We start from the raw sequence: 18646 nt of genomic DNA, 5'->3' as shown, positions 1-18646 counted from the left end.
GATATGTAGCAGCTCATGTGGGATTTTCATTTTGTTTTGTTTCATTTTGTTTGTGTTTCTCTTCTTTTTCCACATGTTTCTGTGTATGCTTTGTACTGTATGTATTACCGGAACATGTTTTGTAAAATAGTGGTGTCTTGTATCATCAGTCGAGATGTCCTCAACTAATGAAAGGGAAACTAACTTATTCCAGCATGCTGTAATCATGAATATTGACATTTTCATGATTTATCCATTTGATTTCAATCAAGTGGACTGAGTCTGAGCCCCCTACAGTTAATATGTGGTACAATTAAATATTTAGGATTCTTCCTCTAGAGAAGTTGTCAGCAGTCCTGAGTGGCAGTGACAGGAATTAGTCAGATGTGGATTTTTTTTTTCCTCGTAAATCGTGTGCCACAGGCAATTGGAAATACCTTGCTTGCAGGATTGTCTAACTTGACTATCAAATTTTGCATTCATATGTATCAGATTCTTAATTATATAAGAAAGAAGGTCAATTGATTAATAGAAAATGTGTCTATTTGCTGTAGAGGTAATTGTCTTTTTATTTATTTTTTTATTCTTTCCCTTCTTTTGTAATATGGTGTTGTATCCTTTTGGGGCTACCATCTAATTTTTTTGATCTTTGTATTGCATTGGGGTTATTTCTCATCTTGCAGGGACTGGCATCTGTTTTTATTGCAGAGCATTGACTGGGCATGCTATTTGTAATTATTGATGTTTGTTTTGCCTTATGTGTGTGGTGTTTGTGGGTTCACTATGGAAATAATAAAATATACTATAAGATAAGATGAAAATATCAATGATTAGGTGAAAATTTTTGTCTGATTTCAAGTTGTAAAATAAATAGAAAGCAAGTGTAAAATAGTGAGTTGTTAAAGTCCTCCTCCACTCAAAAATATATTTTTCTTCATGGTCCTTAGTTGGATGTTTGAGCTTCACTGTGCAGAATGATGTTTGTGCAGAGAGTCATTGGAGGCCTTTTTTCCCACATTTATCTGCTGAAAGTGGAAAGTTTCTTTGTGCTCATTGAACATCTGATTTTAAGAGGTGGGCTTACGGACATGATTTGTGACATCACAACTAGTTTGGAAGCCAATCCTGGTCCAGTAAGCAGCTTACACAAGTGTGATGTGGAAACTTGAAGCCTCCAGTGCACAAGTCCATTTTATTTGTTTAGCACATTTCATACACAGATAAGCTCAGTGTGTTTTACAGTAAAACACAGAAATTCACATAAATAAAATAATAAATAAAATAATCTCTCAAACACATAAACCCATACAAAGCACACACATACATAGCCTACATGAAATACAGTTTTTTATAACCCCTGTCCTATTCCTACTACAGCACTCTCACATGGACTACAACAGGTGCACACAAAGGCACACGCACGCACGCACACACACACACACACACACACACACACACACACACACACACACACACACACACACACACTGACTACCAAAAGCCTACTACATACTAATGGACTTTTCAGTGATGTAGGAGACATCTTGTGTGCAGCAGTTTTGAAGTGAAATATGAAGGAATAGATGTCATTTTAGGGATTTTAACGTGGTAATTATACTTTTTTACCATATCAGATACACATTATTGTTCCAAGCAGAGTATTTCTGTAATGTCTTAATACATGTCTGGTGGACACCTTTAAATTATAAGGCCAGTAGCCAGAATCTCTGACTACTACTTGTAAAAACCGTCGTTAGTCCGGGTGACCGTAGACATCAAATCCAACACACCCAGCAGGACTTCCGTAGCCACGACGACAGAGAGTGGCAGTTGATTTGACCAAAAGGCAGCTAACCAGCGGTGACGCCGTACAGCGGGCGGGGACATCCGCAGTAGTAAGATAGCTAATAACATGGCGAAGACTTACGATTACTTGTTTAAACTACTTTTAATCGGCGATTCAGGCGTCGGAAAGACCTGTGTGCTATTCAGATTTTCAGAAGATGCCTTCAACTCAACGTTTATCTCCACTATAGGTGCGTAAAAGTAGTTTTTATCAGTGGTGTCTTGGCCCGAAAAGTGGTGCCCGAGCAGCCCAACCCGTCATGCTAATTTGTTGCTAACTTTTCTGGCTAACATTCATCTTGTAGTGGCTAGTCAGGAAGCAGCCCTGCCGGCTTGTCAAGAAGGGTTTTTCCAGAGCCGTCAATGCTATTTTAACTTCTTGTGATACTCAGAAAGCCCCCTTGAATGTGGTGTTATGATCTGTAACTTACCCCACCCAAGCTGTGACTATACATTAGCTGTAGCAACCTGAGCTAACAAGCTAAAGCTGTCAGGGAGCTGGCCAGTTGTCAGTTTTCATGACCAGCTGCCTGCACTTCGTACTCTTAGCTTACGTTACAAAAAGTATAGATCAACTCGACAACCACTCTGTACTTCTAAGGTCACACATTAAAGTAACTGTACAGCGAGGTGGTCTCTATATGTTGACAACATTTGTTGTGCCAAATGTGGATGAATAATGTGATTTTTCTTTTCATTTCCTTCAGGTATTGACTTCAAGATCAGAACAATAGAATTAGATGGAAAGAAGATCAAGCTACAGATATGGTAAGAAAGTCAAACAGTAAATGCTTTCACTTTCAAGCTTGGTTAATGTGGCAGAAGAAGAAACATTCAGAGATGGATAACCATTACATTCATTTATTACATCCTACACGCATGGAGGTTTATTGTCAAGGTTTTGTTCTTAAGACAGAGGTATGGCTCTTTACTGAGAAGAGTTTTTATTTAGTAATTTTTAAAATAGGGTGGACAAAACATCAGAAACCCATCTCAGTATAATATGATATATTTGAACACTACAATTAGAGCTTCCACAATCACCTAAAGTTGAAATAACACCTCTCTAAAACAGTCTAAACAAAGAAAGGTCGGGTTACTGCAGGGCAGTTGTTGTAGACTGTATTACTTTTAGCTGGATGTGCCTAATAATCTGACAGCTGAATGTGTATATGTCAATTGTACAACAGGATGATAAGTAACTGTGTTCCCTTAAGTGAGCACAGCATATGCAGAGTGGCATGTTTTTAAACATGTTATTTAGAGGTGATATCACCAACATCAGATATTATTGAATGAATACCTGCTATGACAATGGGAACCTGTAAAAAATCTAGATGTATAATCTTAGATATTATAGTCTGTATCACTTCCTGTGCCAAAACCTTTGTACCACTTTTTGCGGCCGTGGTTGACATCATTGTTGACTTCATGGTTTTACTTGCAGTAATGAATACCATCTCTTGTACCAATGCATGCAATGCTTTTATACCAATATATTCCACAGAAATGCTCTGATATTTTGGGAAATATGCGTATTTGCTGTCTTAATAAATGTTAGGTGAGAAGATCGACATCAGCTTTACTTCTGTGCTTTCACTTCAGAGGTAACTCATAATAAATTCACCGTAGCACTAAGGCTGAAACCAGGAAATGGCTAGTAGAGCGCTGTCAATAGTGTATTCAGCACTCTCAAGCTGACATGTCTACACTCTGCATGTGTGTCTTTTAATACTTTTAGAAGGGAAAAATTAGACATTGTGGTTTAAGGAGCAGTTGGCATAATAATAACTGTGTCCTGTGGCATCTCACACGTCCTGTTCCTTTAGTGTCCATGAAGTTGTTGGCTTTTTAACAAAACCCAGCCAGCTCTTGAATTTATTGGTGACTGCTTTGCAGCAGAAAGACAGTTTTTTAAACTTTTGATGGAGTTTAGCAGTTTCCTTATGCCTCCAGTCTTTTTTTTAATGTACAAAATGAAAGATAGCTGTATGAAAGATAGCAAATCTGTCAATGTCCCAAAGGTTTTGAGTGTTCCTTTAAATCTTGAGAAAAGATTATGCTTTGCACTGGGCATCATTGGTCATTTTGGCTGGATTCTGCAAGTTGAGTGTAAAAATTGTTGTTTTTTTCCCCCATGTAGGGATACAGCAGGACAGGAGAGGTTCAGAACCATCACAACAGCCTACTATAGAGGAGCCATGGTAAGTTGCTCTGTCAGCTTTACAATTCATACAGCAGCGTATCTCTGGGAACTGAATGGCTACTAGTGTGATGGTCATCTCAGGTGTGAGCACTGCAGCATAAACCTTTACCAGAACCACACCCCACATTGTTGTTGCTGATGTTGTACACACCTGGGAAATCAGAGGCGTGCTCAGAGCATCGTCGTGGTGTTTTTGTTAGCCTCTCCTTTTGTTCAAGTTAAACTGGATGCCTGTGTTTGCATATTTTGTACTGATCCTCCTGTTGTATTCAATAGCAGTGTTTTTAATTGAGACTGCAAAATCATGTGATCCGTTACTAATAAAAGTCGACATCAACAGCAGAAAACCACATTATTTTTGCTTCATGTCCACGTCTGTTTCAATGGGTTAAGAAAACTGTGTAAGGAATGTTGCCTGGCTGCTCAGTTGTCTTATGTCTTCTGTCTATGAACTCTCCAGGGCATCATGTTAGTGTATGACATTACTAACGAGAAGTCCTTTGACAACATCAAGAACTGGATACGGAATATAGAAGAGGTAAAGTATTATTATCATCATTATTAAGTATATATGCTCGCCTTTGACTGAATAAATATTGCTATTCACCTGTTCTGTGTGCATGTTTGTGTGTTTTATTTTATATGACTTGTATTCCACAAAGAGCTTAAGAGACTGCATAAATTTAACACATTTTATTAATTTATACATTTTCTGTCTGTTCATGATACCTTCACAGCATGCGTCAGCAGATGTAGAGCGGATGGTCCTTGGGAACAAATGTGATGTCAATGACAAGCGACAGGTGTCCAAAGAAAGAGGAGAGAAGGTAGGATGACAAATATGACAATGAATCAAGTTCCCATGAGGTACATATTTATTTATTTTTCCTATCACGTCTGAGTACTGACACTCTCTTTTCTCCTGCTGTCAGCTGGCGCTGGAGTACGGTATCAAGTTCATGGAAACCAGCGCAAAGGCGAACATCAATGTGGAGAATGTGAGTTCACACTTTTTCTGCTACTATTCATTGATAGTTGAAAGTATTTTTGCCATGTGTAAGACCTTAGGCAAATTGATCTACACTTTCAGACTTTAGACTCTTAAAAGGGTGCCGCAGATGGTCAATAGTTCAACTATTAATATTCCCAAGTTATATTATCATTTTAACCATTAAAAGTAAACAAACCACAACTGACCTTTGTGTCTATAAAGAGTCATTATCCATGAGTAGAGTAATTCTTCGCACAGTAGAAAGGGAAACTTCTTTAATGAATAGGCGGCTTTGTGCTTGTTGAACATAAGACCATTATAAAAGATGCAATCGCACTATACTAACATAGTATAAAAATACTTCTCTTTCTATGGTGATTCTGTACTAAAGGATCCCCATTAGCTGAAAACTATCTTGGTAATAATCAAGATAATTACACAACATGCTCACCTCACTGCAAACCTGCAGATAGACTATCTGCGTGCATCTAACATGAAACTTTTGTTCCTTCGGTTTTATAGTGTTCAACCACAATTATTAATGAATAAGAATTAGCGTACTGGCCCAAATATAAGATGATATTTTAATCTGGAAATAACATTTTAAAAAGTGGGGGTCATTTTATATATGAGCACTACACTGTTATGTGTTCATAAGATCAGAGATTGTTTTTGAATGAGAGTGTGCATTAGAGTCAGTCACCTAAAAGTGTTTTGTTAGCTCAGTTTAACCTGCAGGAATTTCTGGAGGCTCACGTAACATGTTTTTCTGCCATGGAGGAAATAAATTTATGATGAGTGAAAACGACTCAAACCCGTCTGACGACATCTTTACTGCAGTTACGGACCGGGGTCCAAATTGTTTGTCAAGCAGCCGAGAATTACTGCTGTCATAGATGATGAGGAGCTCAAAAAAAACAAACTAACTGCTGGAGAAAATGATTTTGACTGCTTCCAAGATGGGATTTAAATTCTTTCCAAAAATGACTAGTTTCTTCTGGGATTGTTGATTCCAGTTAAACCCACCATTTACCTTCTAAAACCACTGGTCCCAACCAGAGTCGCTGCCATTAATGTGCTTTAACTTGATCACTTGCTTTTGTCTGCAGGCCTTCTTAACCCTCGCCAGAGACATCAAAGCAAAAATGGACAAGAAACTGGTAAGGATGTAGAAAAGTGGAAACTGGTTACAGTATGTACGGTATCAGTGGTGTTCATCGGGTGGTGTTTTTGCTGTCGTCTTATTTGGACGTGGTGTCTCATCTGTGTATTTTAGGAGGGCAACAACCCGCAGGGCAGCAGTCAAGGAGTAAAGATAACAGAACAGCCCAAGAAGAGCAGTTTCTTCCGCTGCACACTCCTGTGAGGAGACGGGAGCGTCGGCATCCACCATCGCCTTAACTGTGTCCCCCACTGGACAGAACTGGACAGAGCACACTCTGATCTCTCTTTTACCTTTCTTCATGTGTCTTCCTCCTTCTCGACTGATTGTCCTGTGCTTATCTATCGTAGCAAAAACAAAAGTTTATTACTCCTTTGGATAACCAGTCTTCCCTTGACACCAGTGAATTTAATTACTGTGGCCTCTGTTACATACTAAATCAGATACCTTTTTTTTTTCTTTTTTTTTTTTTTTTACAGTTGCTACTTAGATTGAAAGATTCAACTTGATTCCTTAGATTTTAATGACTTTTAAAGACTGGCTCCTTGTGAGACACTAAAAACGAACAAACCTATACTGCCAATAATCTTTGCCTACCGGATATTATCTGTACAATAAGATAAATCTGATGCCTCTGAGTTTTTTCACCGGTTGTCACTGTCACTTGATGAGGTCTTATTTTCTCAACCACTATTGATCATTAACACCAAAAGTAGCCCAAACTATCTTTACAGAAGAAGCCTTCTGCTCTCATGGGCATCCCAATTTTTAATATGCTCCAACGGTCAAATAATGCGACCTGTGTCTCCGAGGTGATGGGAGTACAATCCCAGCTGAGCACTAGTCTTTGAAGCTGTTGTACTACATGTGTGTACTGACTGGGTGGCCTAGATTTTTATTATGTAAACGCGACATGTAAATACATCGTTGATTATGAAACAGCATTGCCAGCGCATATATTACTCATCATATCAACACTGGGGTTTATATGTCCTCTGTCCACCTTTTCTTTCTCATGTCTTTCTGTTGATTTCTTAGGCTGAGACATTCCATTCCTCTTGTGAACACTTTAATGTGCAATGTAATGTATATGGAGCCCCGACTCTGGCTCTTAAGTATTCACATGGTTGCAGTAAGGCTGGGTTTTTGACAAAGTATGCTTATATTAAGAGCACAAAGATTCCTTTTGTTGTTGCTTTGCTCATCATTTTAGGTATTGCAATGTATTCTTAGGAAAAGTGAGATGCGGTCGAGGTGTAGAGGATTATTTGATGCACTTCAACTGGTGGATTTAGCAATACCTAACCCTGACACCTGGAGGCAGCAGTTACATAGCAGCACAGAGGGTATCACAGCAATGATAAAATCATTGTTTTATGCATTTATACTTCTTCTGGTTGACAGGTCTTATTGGGGGAGCATGTACACAACTGTTTTCTGGGCCTTGGATAGGGGCTGTGCTGTAGCAGTATTTATGGAGTGACACAAAACATAGCACCAAAATGACAAAGTGCCCTTTTATGTTCTTGTTGATTATGCACTTTTCATGTGTTCTTTCTGTAAAAAAAAAATGCTTTTTCAGATGAATTCTTAACATTTGTTGACTTTGTTTGTTGCAAGTCTTAACTGAAAACAAAATTATTAATGCACAAGTTTTCCACGTACCCCATCTGGGTTTCCTAAAAACACCTGAGCACTGACACCTCTTTTTTAAGCTAGCATAATGAAGATATGCAGAAGATCATTATTTAGAGATGGTTTTCTTCATTACAACTTGTCACAACATTCCCATTTATTGAAATGTAATTTTTCCAGTGTGTTTTCCACATTGGCATCCCCAATTCTGCTTTTAGGAACCCCAGATTCCCCCATCCCACCCTCACCCAATCACTCTTATTTCCTCCCCTCTTTCTCTTCTTTCCAGGCATCCTGTGTTTTGTTATGGCCCAGTATCATGGCCATGTTAGCTATGCATTCTGGATGCGTAGAAAACCTCAAAAAGCTTTGCACATTTGACTTGACAAGCTTTATTTGAGATTAGAAATGTGCAAAGTATCCTTGCTGTTTTATTTTCTGCTGTCACTAGAAATTCTGTGTGTTTGCTCTGTTGAGCTGATCAAGCGTAAGAATAGGATGTTAATTGAAAGCTGATTAATATCACCTCAGAGGTTTTACGGTGAGAGGAAATCATTTCTAGCGGTGCTGAGGATTCATTGAATCTGCAACTGCATAGATGTTAACCTGTGGATTTAAATTATCATTGTTGGCTTGGTTGGGCTTAATTTAAGATTTCAGCAATTCTTTTGTTTAAACTGGCTCACACAGGTTTTTAGACTTAAAGTTCAGCCTAAATCTGCATAAATTTGGTCTGTAAAATGAGCTCAGGTTTTTTTGATTGGAGTCATTAATTATAAATCTGGCAGTTCAATGTTAACATATCTTCAGCATTCCCTAAATACATTTAGATTTCATCGCTGATTGATTTGTTTCATGGGGACGAAATAAAATAATTCAGCAATTGTAAATAAGATCTACAATGATTGTACTGTAGTAAATCTGATTGATCTACACCTTTTTGTAGATATGTGTACTTTGATGATTTATTAAAAATGAGATTCTTAAGAAATTGTTAAGTCAATTTATTATATTTGCAACGTTTATCATTGGAAATTCATGTTGACTATTAAATTTGCAAAACAGTGTCAGGAAGGATACTTTCAAGCTGTGTTATTATTTTATATTAACTTTGAATTTATATCACTAAATGTATTCAACTGGACTCTATTTCATTGGTGATACTTATCCAAAATCCGACTAATAAAAAACATGACAAGTTACTTTTAAGGTTTAAAGTATTAAAACTGTGGAGAGCCAAATCTGCCTTTCTAGGAAAGACACAAAACAGTACAAAACTTTTAAAATCAGTCAAAATGTGTTTTTAAAATAGAATTTTTGAATTTGAACAGTTGAGCACAGAACTCATGTATATTATAAATTAATTCACATTATGTAATCTTTTCCGTCAATTTCTCCTCAGGATTTATTTTCCTTCAGCTGATTTTTTAAAGGGGTCTGGCCTTATTTATTTTGCTTTCACCTTGTATAAAACAGTGGTATAACTTCAGACAGCCTTCAGGTGAGCGAGCCTCCTAAATTAGGATTAAGATACAATACATGTACATCTGTTTCACTACAGTGATGACACTATTTTGAATGATTGTATGCTGTCATACAGAATACAGTAGACATCTTCAACTAGTGTTGGAAGAAGTATTCAGATTTGGTCCTTGTATAAAAGTTGCAATACTACTCTGTAAAAATACTCCGTTACTCCAAGTAAAAGTCTTGTATTCCAGACCTTACTTAGGTAAGTATTAAAAGGAAGTAAAAGCAAATACATAAGTATTAAAAGAAAAATGCATTTACATTATCACAATTAAAAGTAGTCTACTTATTGTGCAGAAAAATGGTCCCTTTCAGTGTTTGATTATTATATAATGTATAAGTGGATTATTTACAGTAACAGATTACTATCTGTGTAAAATGGGTTATAACATTGTAGCCTGTTTGTAGTGATGCTAATATTAAGAACTTCACAGACTCAGGTTTCTGAGTCTGTAATTTAACTAGTAATTATAACTGTAAAATGAATATGGTGAAGTAAAAATTGAAATATTGTAGTTCTGAAGTATAAAGTGGCATAAAATGTAAATACTCAAGTAAAGTACCTTGAAATTGTACTTTCGTACAGTATTTGAGTAAATGTACTTAATTACCATCCACCACTGTTAAAGACTTGTCCAATCCAAGAACACAGAGTATTAAAAATCAAGCAAGTTTTTACCATTAAAAATGTGTTTACTACTAATCTCAATTGTTCGTTCTCTTAAATTTGTAATTCATTTTATTTGACCCTTTTGTATAGAATCATAATATTATCACCCAGTGTGGATGACAGTCATGTTTTGTCCTCTGTAGCCTGCAATTTTGTGTTGCAAATTAATCTGCTATTCTGTTCAGCATAACACCGTCATCTCTGGTCTGTAAAATGCAAATGTTCCGCATTTAGCTCAGCAGTGGCCCAGCTAGCACTGCGGGTCATGCAATAGATAGCTACAGCTCAATACTAAACAGCATCTTAATAGAAGTCAGTGTTTCTGGGGCTGTGGGCACAATAAGATGCTGACTGCTCAGGGGGCAGAGATGTCATCTGTTCAATGCCTCATCTAACTAAATATGCAACCAGAGCAAAAGCTGTAAATTGTTGGCACAAGTCACCTACAGTAAGAAAAATAACTTTTTTTAGTCAATGGAAGAGGTGCAGTGTGTTTGTGTAAACAGAGATGGTCCTCACAAAAAATATTAACTCTGGAGTTCATCACTTCCGCCTTGCATGGGAGGGATATCATGCCAGAAAGACTTTGACCTTTAGGTTTTTTTTTACATTCAGACAATCATCATGTAGGAGGAAAACTTTCCATATTGGCTGTTTACTTTCCCTGAAGCGTCTCTCCAGCATTACCAAGAATTGTCATTGAATCGGTGCATTAAACAGGGCATATGCCACCAACAATGATCATGAACTTTAATTGTTAAGCTAGTTCCTGTCTATGAGAGGTTCCTTTCTGACTAGAACAATTAATGGAAGTCATTTCTGCACATGTACAGTATTGGCATATTACATCATCAGCCAGGCAGTTGCCTTTTTATTGTGACTGATTAAAATAGTTTGTGGTGTATTGCATTGCATGATATTGTAAGGTATGCCTGACATCATGACAAGCCAGTAGTAGAGAGTAACTAAGTATATTTTCTCAAGTACTGTATTTAAATACACTTTTGAGGTACTTGTACTTTACTTGAGTATTTCCATTTTATGTTTCTTTATACTTCCATTCTACTGCATTTCAGAGGGAAATATTGTACTTTCTACTCCCCTACTTTGTCTTGTTAGAGATGAAACCAGTGTTTTCCAACCTTTTTGGCTCTTGACGTTTCACAAAAAGCAGTGTGTAGTTGGGATCACATTTCAGATGTCTATGAGTTGTAAACAGCTCCACCAAATAATGATTTTTCCCTCTAAACTTCTCACATGGTTTCATTTAACTAAATATTCAAATGATCCAATATTTCACCAAAAATCAAAGATTAGAGAAAACATCCAAAAACTGAAAACAGATTTGTGTATCAGAACTTTGTTTTTTCTTCTTTCCTCTCCCATTAATCATCTCACAATCCCTCAGATTTATCTGGTGACCCTTTAGAGGGGCCCGACCCCTAGGTTGGGAACCACTGGACTGAACTAGACAGCAGCTACAACAGTAACATGCTGCTTACACACTGATGCTTCAGTATTAATAACCTAATGACGTCATATATAATAATACTACATCAGTCAGAGGGACCAGACCACTACTTTAACTTTAATGCTTCAAGTACATTTTGCTGCTAATACTTATATATTTTACTTAAGTAGGATTTGTAATGGAGTATTTTTACATTGCTGTATTGGTACTTTTACTTAAGTGAAGGATCTGAATACTTCTTCCACTACTGTGGCAAGCAATGTCCTCAAGTATAGTTTAGAATCAATAAGGTACACTTGAAAAGTACAGCAGGGCTTTTTGACTGCATTTATAGTCCAGGTGTATAGCCTGTTAAGTTCATCCCCTGTAGGCCAATGTACAAAAAAAATCTGTAGGATAAGGTTGAGCTGACACTCTCTACAAAATATATCTGCTTCCTCTATTGAAATACATCTGGCAGAGGAATAAAGTTGAACAGTTGGCAAATATTAACAAAATGAATGGTCCTGCTGAGTTACACCCAATTTTATGTAAGTTACAACTAATCCTAATGGACTCTTGCTTCAGCTTAGGGAGTGTAACGTTATGCAGCAGCTGAGTGTTAGACTGAAGCCTCTGACTCTGACACCGAAATAGAAACTTTAACCTGAGAAATGGCAACAATTTCTATCCCTCAGTGTTGATTAATCACGTGAGTGTATACACATATGGCCATACATCCGCATTAATGTCGCTGTATGTTCCTATGCAATATAAATGTACTGTCTATGCCACACACTGCTTAGACAGGTGATAGTTTTGGCCCCTCCCCCAGACAAGTGTAGTCAGGTGAGTGAGCTTCGCTGTGTCATTATTCACGGAGCTGCCAGAGAAGGTGAGTAAACTGTAAACTTTGCTGTGGGCGTACCGGAGGCACCATGATTGAGTTTTATTGACTAAACCGGTGTCACTTAGAGGGATTTGAGTGCTTGAACTAATTCAATAAATTTTGAATTGACCAAATTAAAGCAGCTTTTGGCTTCTTCAGTAATTAATAAATAAACAATTGCTGTTATAGTACAACACTGTGTGCAGGCTAAATTTTAGGCTAAATTTTATATTGTAAATCAACTTTATGATGTTTAAATTTGGAGAAAATCTGAACCTGTTTGTGATTTGTCTACAAGTAAAACTGAGGAAAAATGAGAAGTATGTTGTGACCATATGTGTAGTAGAAACAGGAACAATGAATATAGAAAAGGGGGAAAAACAGCAAGTGCATTCAGTATTGTTCTGTGACTTGAAATAATTGGCATTTTACCCACATCAGTAAATGGTTTGTGCTGCTACATATACTGTATGTTTGTATACTCCTGTGTTTGTTTGTACAGAAGGTGTGGGTGTACAATATGTATCATATGTGTTTGTTCTCATTGAATTTCCCAACAGAGGATTAAATCAGCTGTTTCCCAGGATGATGGAGTGGAGTCAGTCGTCCCAAGGACAGCGTGATGCTTTCACCTGGTTTACAGGGTCTCAGCTCAGCTCTGTGATCAGAAACGGAGTAGTCCCAGAATGGTTTCATGGGATCATTTCCAGGAAGTAAGATTACAAAGTCTATCAGTGTCTGCCATCTACAGCAAAGGAATGTGGAGGGCCTTGTTTTAAAAATCGTACATGATTAAGATACACGTGTCATGTACCGGCATGCAGTGATTGTTTTTAGTAAATTACTCAAGTATAAAATGACTCTCAAGTATAGTGCAGGATGATTTTAGGGAATTTTTTGATAACATCTGACAAAAGCAAGACATAACAAACCAAACACAATATGAAAAAGTACAAACAAAGAGTAATGTGTGAGCTTTTAAGTGATGGAAAAATCTATAATTCATCAGTACAGGATTTGGAAGAGATATTTTCCTTCCATTATTTATACAATAAGCAAAACAAATAAAACTGAACCACTGCATCTTTTATCTATAAGTACAAGGACAAATCATTCAATATTTTACTTATGATACACATCAATCACAGATACAACAGTTCTTCAATGGTGGACTTCGCCCTTGTAATACTTTATAGCAGCATATTCCTACTTTTAATAGATTCATACTTCCTCCACACCCTGTGTACATATAATTGACTCTGTTCAATGAATCATATAGTAGACTGTTGTACAGTATAATGTACAGTATTTATCACACAATCCTATTTAACTGATTATATACATGAGAGGTGAGATGTGTTCAACACCAAGATTCTATGTATGAATCTTAAGATGCCACATTCCCAGAGCAACTTTCACAGAAAGCTAATTATAGCTCTTGTTTGCGCATGATAAGACACATGATCATTCACAGATTAAAGTGCATGCGTGAAAGGGGCTTTTGTTTGTGGTAATTTGGGCATGTTAATTACTTGTGCAGGACTGCAGAGGAGCTACTGATGTCCAAGCCTCCGGGCTACTTCCTGATCAGAGTCAGTGAGAGCAGGATCGGCTACACTCTCTCATATCGGTGAGTGTTCGCAGGATTAAAGGAGCTTTATTTTACCCTTTATACTTGCATACTCAAACAAAAAAGATGTGGCCTGTTCAATCTTCCTGATATTTATAGTTTTCATGCCTCTGAATGTCAGTGCGGCAGACCGATGCAGACATTTCATGATTGATGCATTGGAGGATGGCCATTATATTATCGTGGGCGAGAACAGGCCTCACCGGTTTCTGCAGGACCTGGTGGACTTTCATCGTAGGACACCCATCTTGCCTTTCACTGAGGTCTTGACTGTCGCTTGTGGACAAGTGAGAAAATGTTTTGTTATATTCTACCAACATACAGGTGCCTACACCAAAAGGTCATTCCATTAATTATTAATTTGTGTAGTTTGTAGGTCATTGTACTCACTATTCAGGTTTCTGCTGTTAGTGTAACATCCTCAATGACCTTGGTTTAGCTGTGTAAATCACGATGAATCATCAGTACCACATACTTGTGAATTTACTGTACATGCATTTAGAGCTGAAACTGAATCACCTTTATGATCCAAAACCACAATTTTTGCATGCTGCCTGTACATCATGCAAACAGAAAACACTGACAAATTGTTCTGTCCTCCTCTCACTCTCTTCCTGTCTGATCCTATTTTAGACGTCAAATGACACGACCGATTATGCAGAACTACTGTTTCCACAAAGACATCTGAACCCTAACACCAGTTTGTTAACAAACAACTCCCTGCATCCCAGTAAGAGTCACCCAGTATCACTGGAAGATATCCCACCTGCCCTTCCTTATCGACCAAATAACCCGAGGAACTCTACGTCTCTGTCTCCAACCAGCCAACCGAACAGACTTTATCCTTCTTTGGAAGATGAAATTTCCAACACCACCACTCCAGTTCCAGCCTTGGTAATGATGACCGTAGTAGACTATTTTACATACTGTCTGGTGATAAAATTGTTGCCAGTTCCAGTTTGTTGAAATTACAAAAATGTTTCTTAATAAGTTTTCGACACAGTGTATTTAAAGGCCTTGAAAACATATTTTGTCACTTATGAGTTTCTTACTATAAGATGTGTTACTACATGAACACATATCATTTTGTCCCAAATTTAGACCACTTTTGGTTGTTGTGTTTGAGAGATTTCAGTATTTCTGCCTCTGTATTTGCTTTTTCACACTAGTTTTGATTGGGGCTCTGCAGGTAAAAGGTGATGTCATGTGCTTGTGTTCGCAAATCAGGATTAAGGAATCTGTAAATCAAACTCTCATGATGGTTTCTGTGTGTTGCCAGGCAACTGTCAATAGTCCTGATGAGGCAGATTAGCTACATTTTTTAGTTATTTTTCCCCCCCATTTTTAACTTGTGTTGCTTATTTAGTCATGATTACTTAATATTTTAAAGAAATACTTGAAATTTAAAATCAAGTTTTCAGAGTCCTTATATTTTCTAACAATTTTCTGTGCTGTATGTTTCATTTTTATGATCTCAAGCCTGTGCCAGCTGCCAGGAAGAGATACACAGGTGACAATGTTCCACTCAACCAGCCTCCTGAAGTCCCTGTTCGGACCACTGTACCTCCACTGAAGCAGAACCAGGCTTGCATCAGAACAGTCTCTGCACCTGAGAGACCCTCCGCACCTGCAGCCAACGACCATCCACACGGTGCCAACATCCCGCCTACAAGGAACCACGAAGCAAAGCCGTCGGTGGTCACCAACCTAAAGAACCTCAAGAAGAAATTCCAAAAGAAGAGGAGCATGTCACAGGAGTACGCTGAGATTAACATGGAGGCTGAACAGAAGATGGAGGCAATTGACAGGAGTGCAAATACTGAGAATGAGTACCAGGAGATCACCGGGCAGCAGACCTTTGATGGTCCACCATTTTCCTACACTTGCACTGGTGCAAGACCAACTGATGGAAGGTTACCCCAAGAGTACCTTCCACCTCCTCCGTTTGCTCCAGGCTACTGACATATAGCAGGCTCATAAGAAAAAATGTACAGGTGGATTTGATTGTAGATAACCTGAATTAATGTTACAATCAAACCAAAGAAAATGATCTGAACCCAATTGGGTACCGGAGCAGGACAAAAACAGCAGAGAAAGGAAAAGACGACGTCCAAACATGAATATTGCAACCTTCCAAAAGTTTATTAATGCACTGTTTCAACTTTCAAGGTTCACATGAAACTTTTCCTAATGAAGACCTTGAAGGTCAAAACATTGCGTCATTAAAGCAATAATTACACATAAATATAAGGTGATAAATATAAGGATACAGTCAGCAGCAAAAAAGCTTACAGGCTGCCAGCTGTAGCTTCATATTTGCTGTACAAGCATGAGAGTGATATCAATACTCCTATTAAACTCTCAGCATGAGAGTGAATAAGTGTATTTCCTAAAATGTCAAGCTATACCTTTAAACTTTTGGGTAGCACTATTCAGTGTGCACCTTTTCCTTTACATACCTAAATCAAACCTGCCTATGCTTGAGTAGTGGAGTTTATATGCAGGTTTACTGTGAGTTTATGCAATTACACCTGTTTTGCAATGTTAAAAGTATAAAATTATAAAAGAGATTTAACTGCTGTGAGTGTAATTAGTTCAAGTGCAAGAAAGCTATATTTTTTATTTATTTGTTAGTTTATTTAACAGAAATGATACAGATAAACATTGTTACATAAGAAGTAATGCAGCAAATTCAGGTTAAATGTTAAATGTTTCTGACATGCCTCTTTGATAAATGTTTTATGTAGCATATAAGATTTAACACAGCAATGACATGGTTAATGTCAGCTACTGAGCATGAGACATACTGTAGCATCAGATGCAGATCTCTTATCAGTAATATAATAGGGAAGCTGGAAAAGGGAGAAAATGCAGATAGCAGTCAAACTTGTTTCACGGGAATACACACCAGTGTGACGGTGAGTCAAATTCACCCTTACCCAGCTTCTGTACATGTAATGGGTATTTCCCAACACGCATAATTTAATTTTTATTTCAAATTGCTGTGTCATACCTGTGTCATGTACTTATAATAGCTAGAGATGAGACTTATGATGGCAATGATATATCCTATTTATGTGATATAAGTAATATCATTTTAGAATGTGACCAAGCTAATAAAGAGACTTCGACTAATGTTCAGTCTGAATTGGTTCCCAGTGCTGTTTTGCAGTCCTTTGTTCCATGGCAGATTATTAATATTTCTGTACAGTCTGTCTATAGTATAAAACAGGAGACGTATGCGTTGACTGCGGTGAAAAATCAAACAATTTCATCACAATATACATATTATCTGTTTCCACTTATCTCTATGCAGTTCCCCCTGTCACATCTCCTGTTCTTTCTCCCTCACGTCACTTCTCACTCTGATCTTTGCATATTACGGCTTCTGTGACGAGCTGGTCACCCAGTGGAGGGGTGCATGCTGTAGTGGTGTGACGACCTGGGTTTTAATCAGGTCAGGAACCTTTTATCACATGGCATTCCCTCTCTACATCTCTATTTCCTGTTTCATTTCAATGTGAACATTCTCAATGAAGAGGCAAAAAGAACTGAAAGGTTTTATGAAGCCTTGCCGGTTATTTGTATTAGGAATTGTTATATGCTGTTTTGTTTTTATTAAGTGTATCAATTGTTTATTCCTTAGATAATTTCTATATCTTTGTCAGGAGCCATGTAAAATTAAAAACAAAAATCCCCAAGCAGCTTAACTCTTGACAATGTTGAATGGTTCAGATCATATGGAGAATACTAGTCAAATCAGTTCACAGCCCTCCGCACCAAACTAACAGATCATGTGTAGACTACCATCTAGTGGCAAAAAAACACATTGGATACTAGAAGCATACAGTAGTGGAAGAGTTATTCAGGTTTTATCACATATCACACAGATAGCACAAGGTAAAAGGTATGCAATATCAAGTATGCACTTAAAATTTTACTGAAGCCAGTGCATCCTGTTTCATAATATGATCATATGTTTTGTTTGCAAGTAACCAGTAAATACAGATAACATTAAAGTAGAATGAAAACTACAATATTTGTCTCTGAAATGTAGTGAAATAAAAGTATAAAGTAGGTGGTGCCCAAATTAACATTGAAATAGTTTTTTCTTGCCATAATCATTTCTTCTGTTCATGCAGGAAATTACAAGATCACTTCATAATGCACAATATAAGTGATGGGGGGCCAAAATCCACAGGCCTCCTTCTGTGCAAAAATGCATTTAAAAGTTTATCTGAAGCTAATATGAAGCTTCAGCCGTCCAAATTAGACAGATCAAGTAGATATCTTTCAACGTCAGACTTTTTAGCGCCAAAGTTCCTCTTTTTGTTACCATATTTAAACCGCAGCTCAACAGGGAAACACTGTCCGAGGAAACACAAAGAGGGAATTTGATGCTAAAAAGACTGTAAATGTGTCAGGTATCCACTTGATTTGACTAACTCAGACTGCTGAAGCCTCATATAAGCTTCAGATAAACTTTTAAATGCATTTTTGCACAAAATGACTGTGTGGACACACTGTGGATTTTGGCCCCCATCACTTATACTTAAAGCACATTTGAAGTGGATCTTTCAATAGCCAGTATAAACAGGAGGAATGATTCAGCGAGGAAAACCTCTTTCAGTGTTCATATGGGCACCTGACTGTGAACTT

At 37.5% G+C, this 18646-nt stretch overlaps 2 protein-coding genes across 2 annotated transcripts; both read left to right on the top strand.

The window, feature by feature from the left end:
- Positions 1 to 1825: 1825 nt before the first annotated feature.
- On the top strand, positions 1826 to 8711 carry LOC137187833 (ras-related protein Rab-8A). Its single transcript, XM_067597034.1, has 8 exons — positions 1826 to 2015; positions 2532 to 2592; positions 3968 to 4028; positions 4491 to 4568; positions 4768 to 4857; positions 4963 to 5028; positions 6131 to 6181; positions 6298 to 8711. Exons 1-8 carry the CDS (start codon positions 1892 to 1894, stop codon positions 6385 to 6387), a joined length of 621 nt encoding a protein of 206 aa, XP_067453135.1. The 5' UTR covers positions 1826 to 1891; the 3' UTR covers positions 6388 to 8711.
- A 4210-nt stretch (positions 8712 to 12921) lies between these two features.
- Positions 12922 to 18039, top strand: hsh2d (hematopoietic SH2 domain containing). Its single transcript, XM_067597033.1, has 5 exons — positions 12922 to 13070; positions 13898 to 13987; positions 14109 to 14274; positions 14621 to 14881; positions 15467 to 18039. The coding sequence occupies exons 1-5, from the start codon at positions 12943 to 12945 to the stop codon at positions 15947 to 15949; spliced, it is 1128 nt and encodes a 375-aa protein (XP_067453134.1). The 5' UTR covers positions 12922 to 12942; the 3' UTR covers positions 15950 to 18039.
- Positions 18040 to 18646: the final 607 nt, after the last annotated feature.

The sequence above is a fragment of the Thunnus thynnus genome, chromosome 8, assembly GCF_963924715.1.
Source record: "Thunnus thynnus chromosome 8, fThuThy2.1, whole genome shotgun sequence".
NCBI classification, from domain to species: domain Eukaryota; kingdom Metazoa; phylum Chordata; class Actinopteri; order Scombriformes; family Scombridae; genus Thunnus; species Thunnus thynnus.
Note: the sequence above shows the minus strand (reverse complement) of the source record. Positions and strands in the feature narration are given on the sequence as shown.

Coding starts and splice junctions, on each gene's coding strand:
- hsh2d (XM_067597033.1), top strand. CDS start 12,943: ATGATGGAGTGGAGTCAGTCGTCCCAAGGACAGCGTGATGCTTTCACC. Junction 13,071..13,897: donor CATGGGATCATTTCCAGGAA/GTAAGATTACAA, acceptor TTACTTGTGCAG/GACTGCAGAGGAGCTACTGA. Junction 13,988..14,108: donor GGCTACACTCTCTCATATCG/GTGAGTGTTCGC, acceptor TCTGAATGTCAG/TGCGGCAGACCGATGCAGAC.
- LOC137187833 (XM_067597034.1), top strand. CDS start 1,892: ATGGCGAAGACTTACGATTACTTGTTTAAACTACTTTTAATCGGCGAT. Junction 2,016..2,531: donor AACGTTTATCTCCACTATAG/GTGCGTAAAAGT, acceptor CATTTCCTTCAG/GTATTGACTTCAAGATCAGA. Junction 4,858..4,962: donor CCAAAGAAAGAGGAGAGAAG/GTAGGATGACAA, acceptor TCCTGCTGTCAG/CTGGCGCTGGAGTACGGTAT.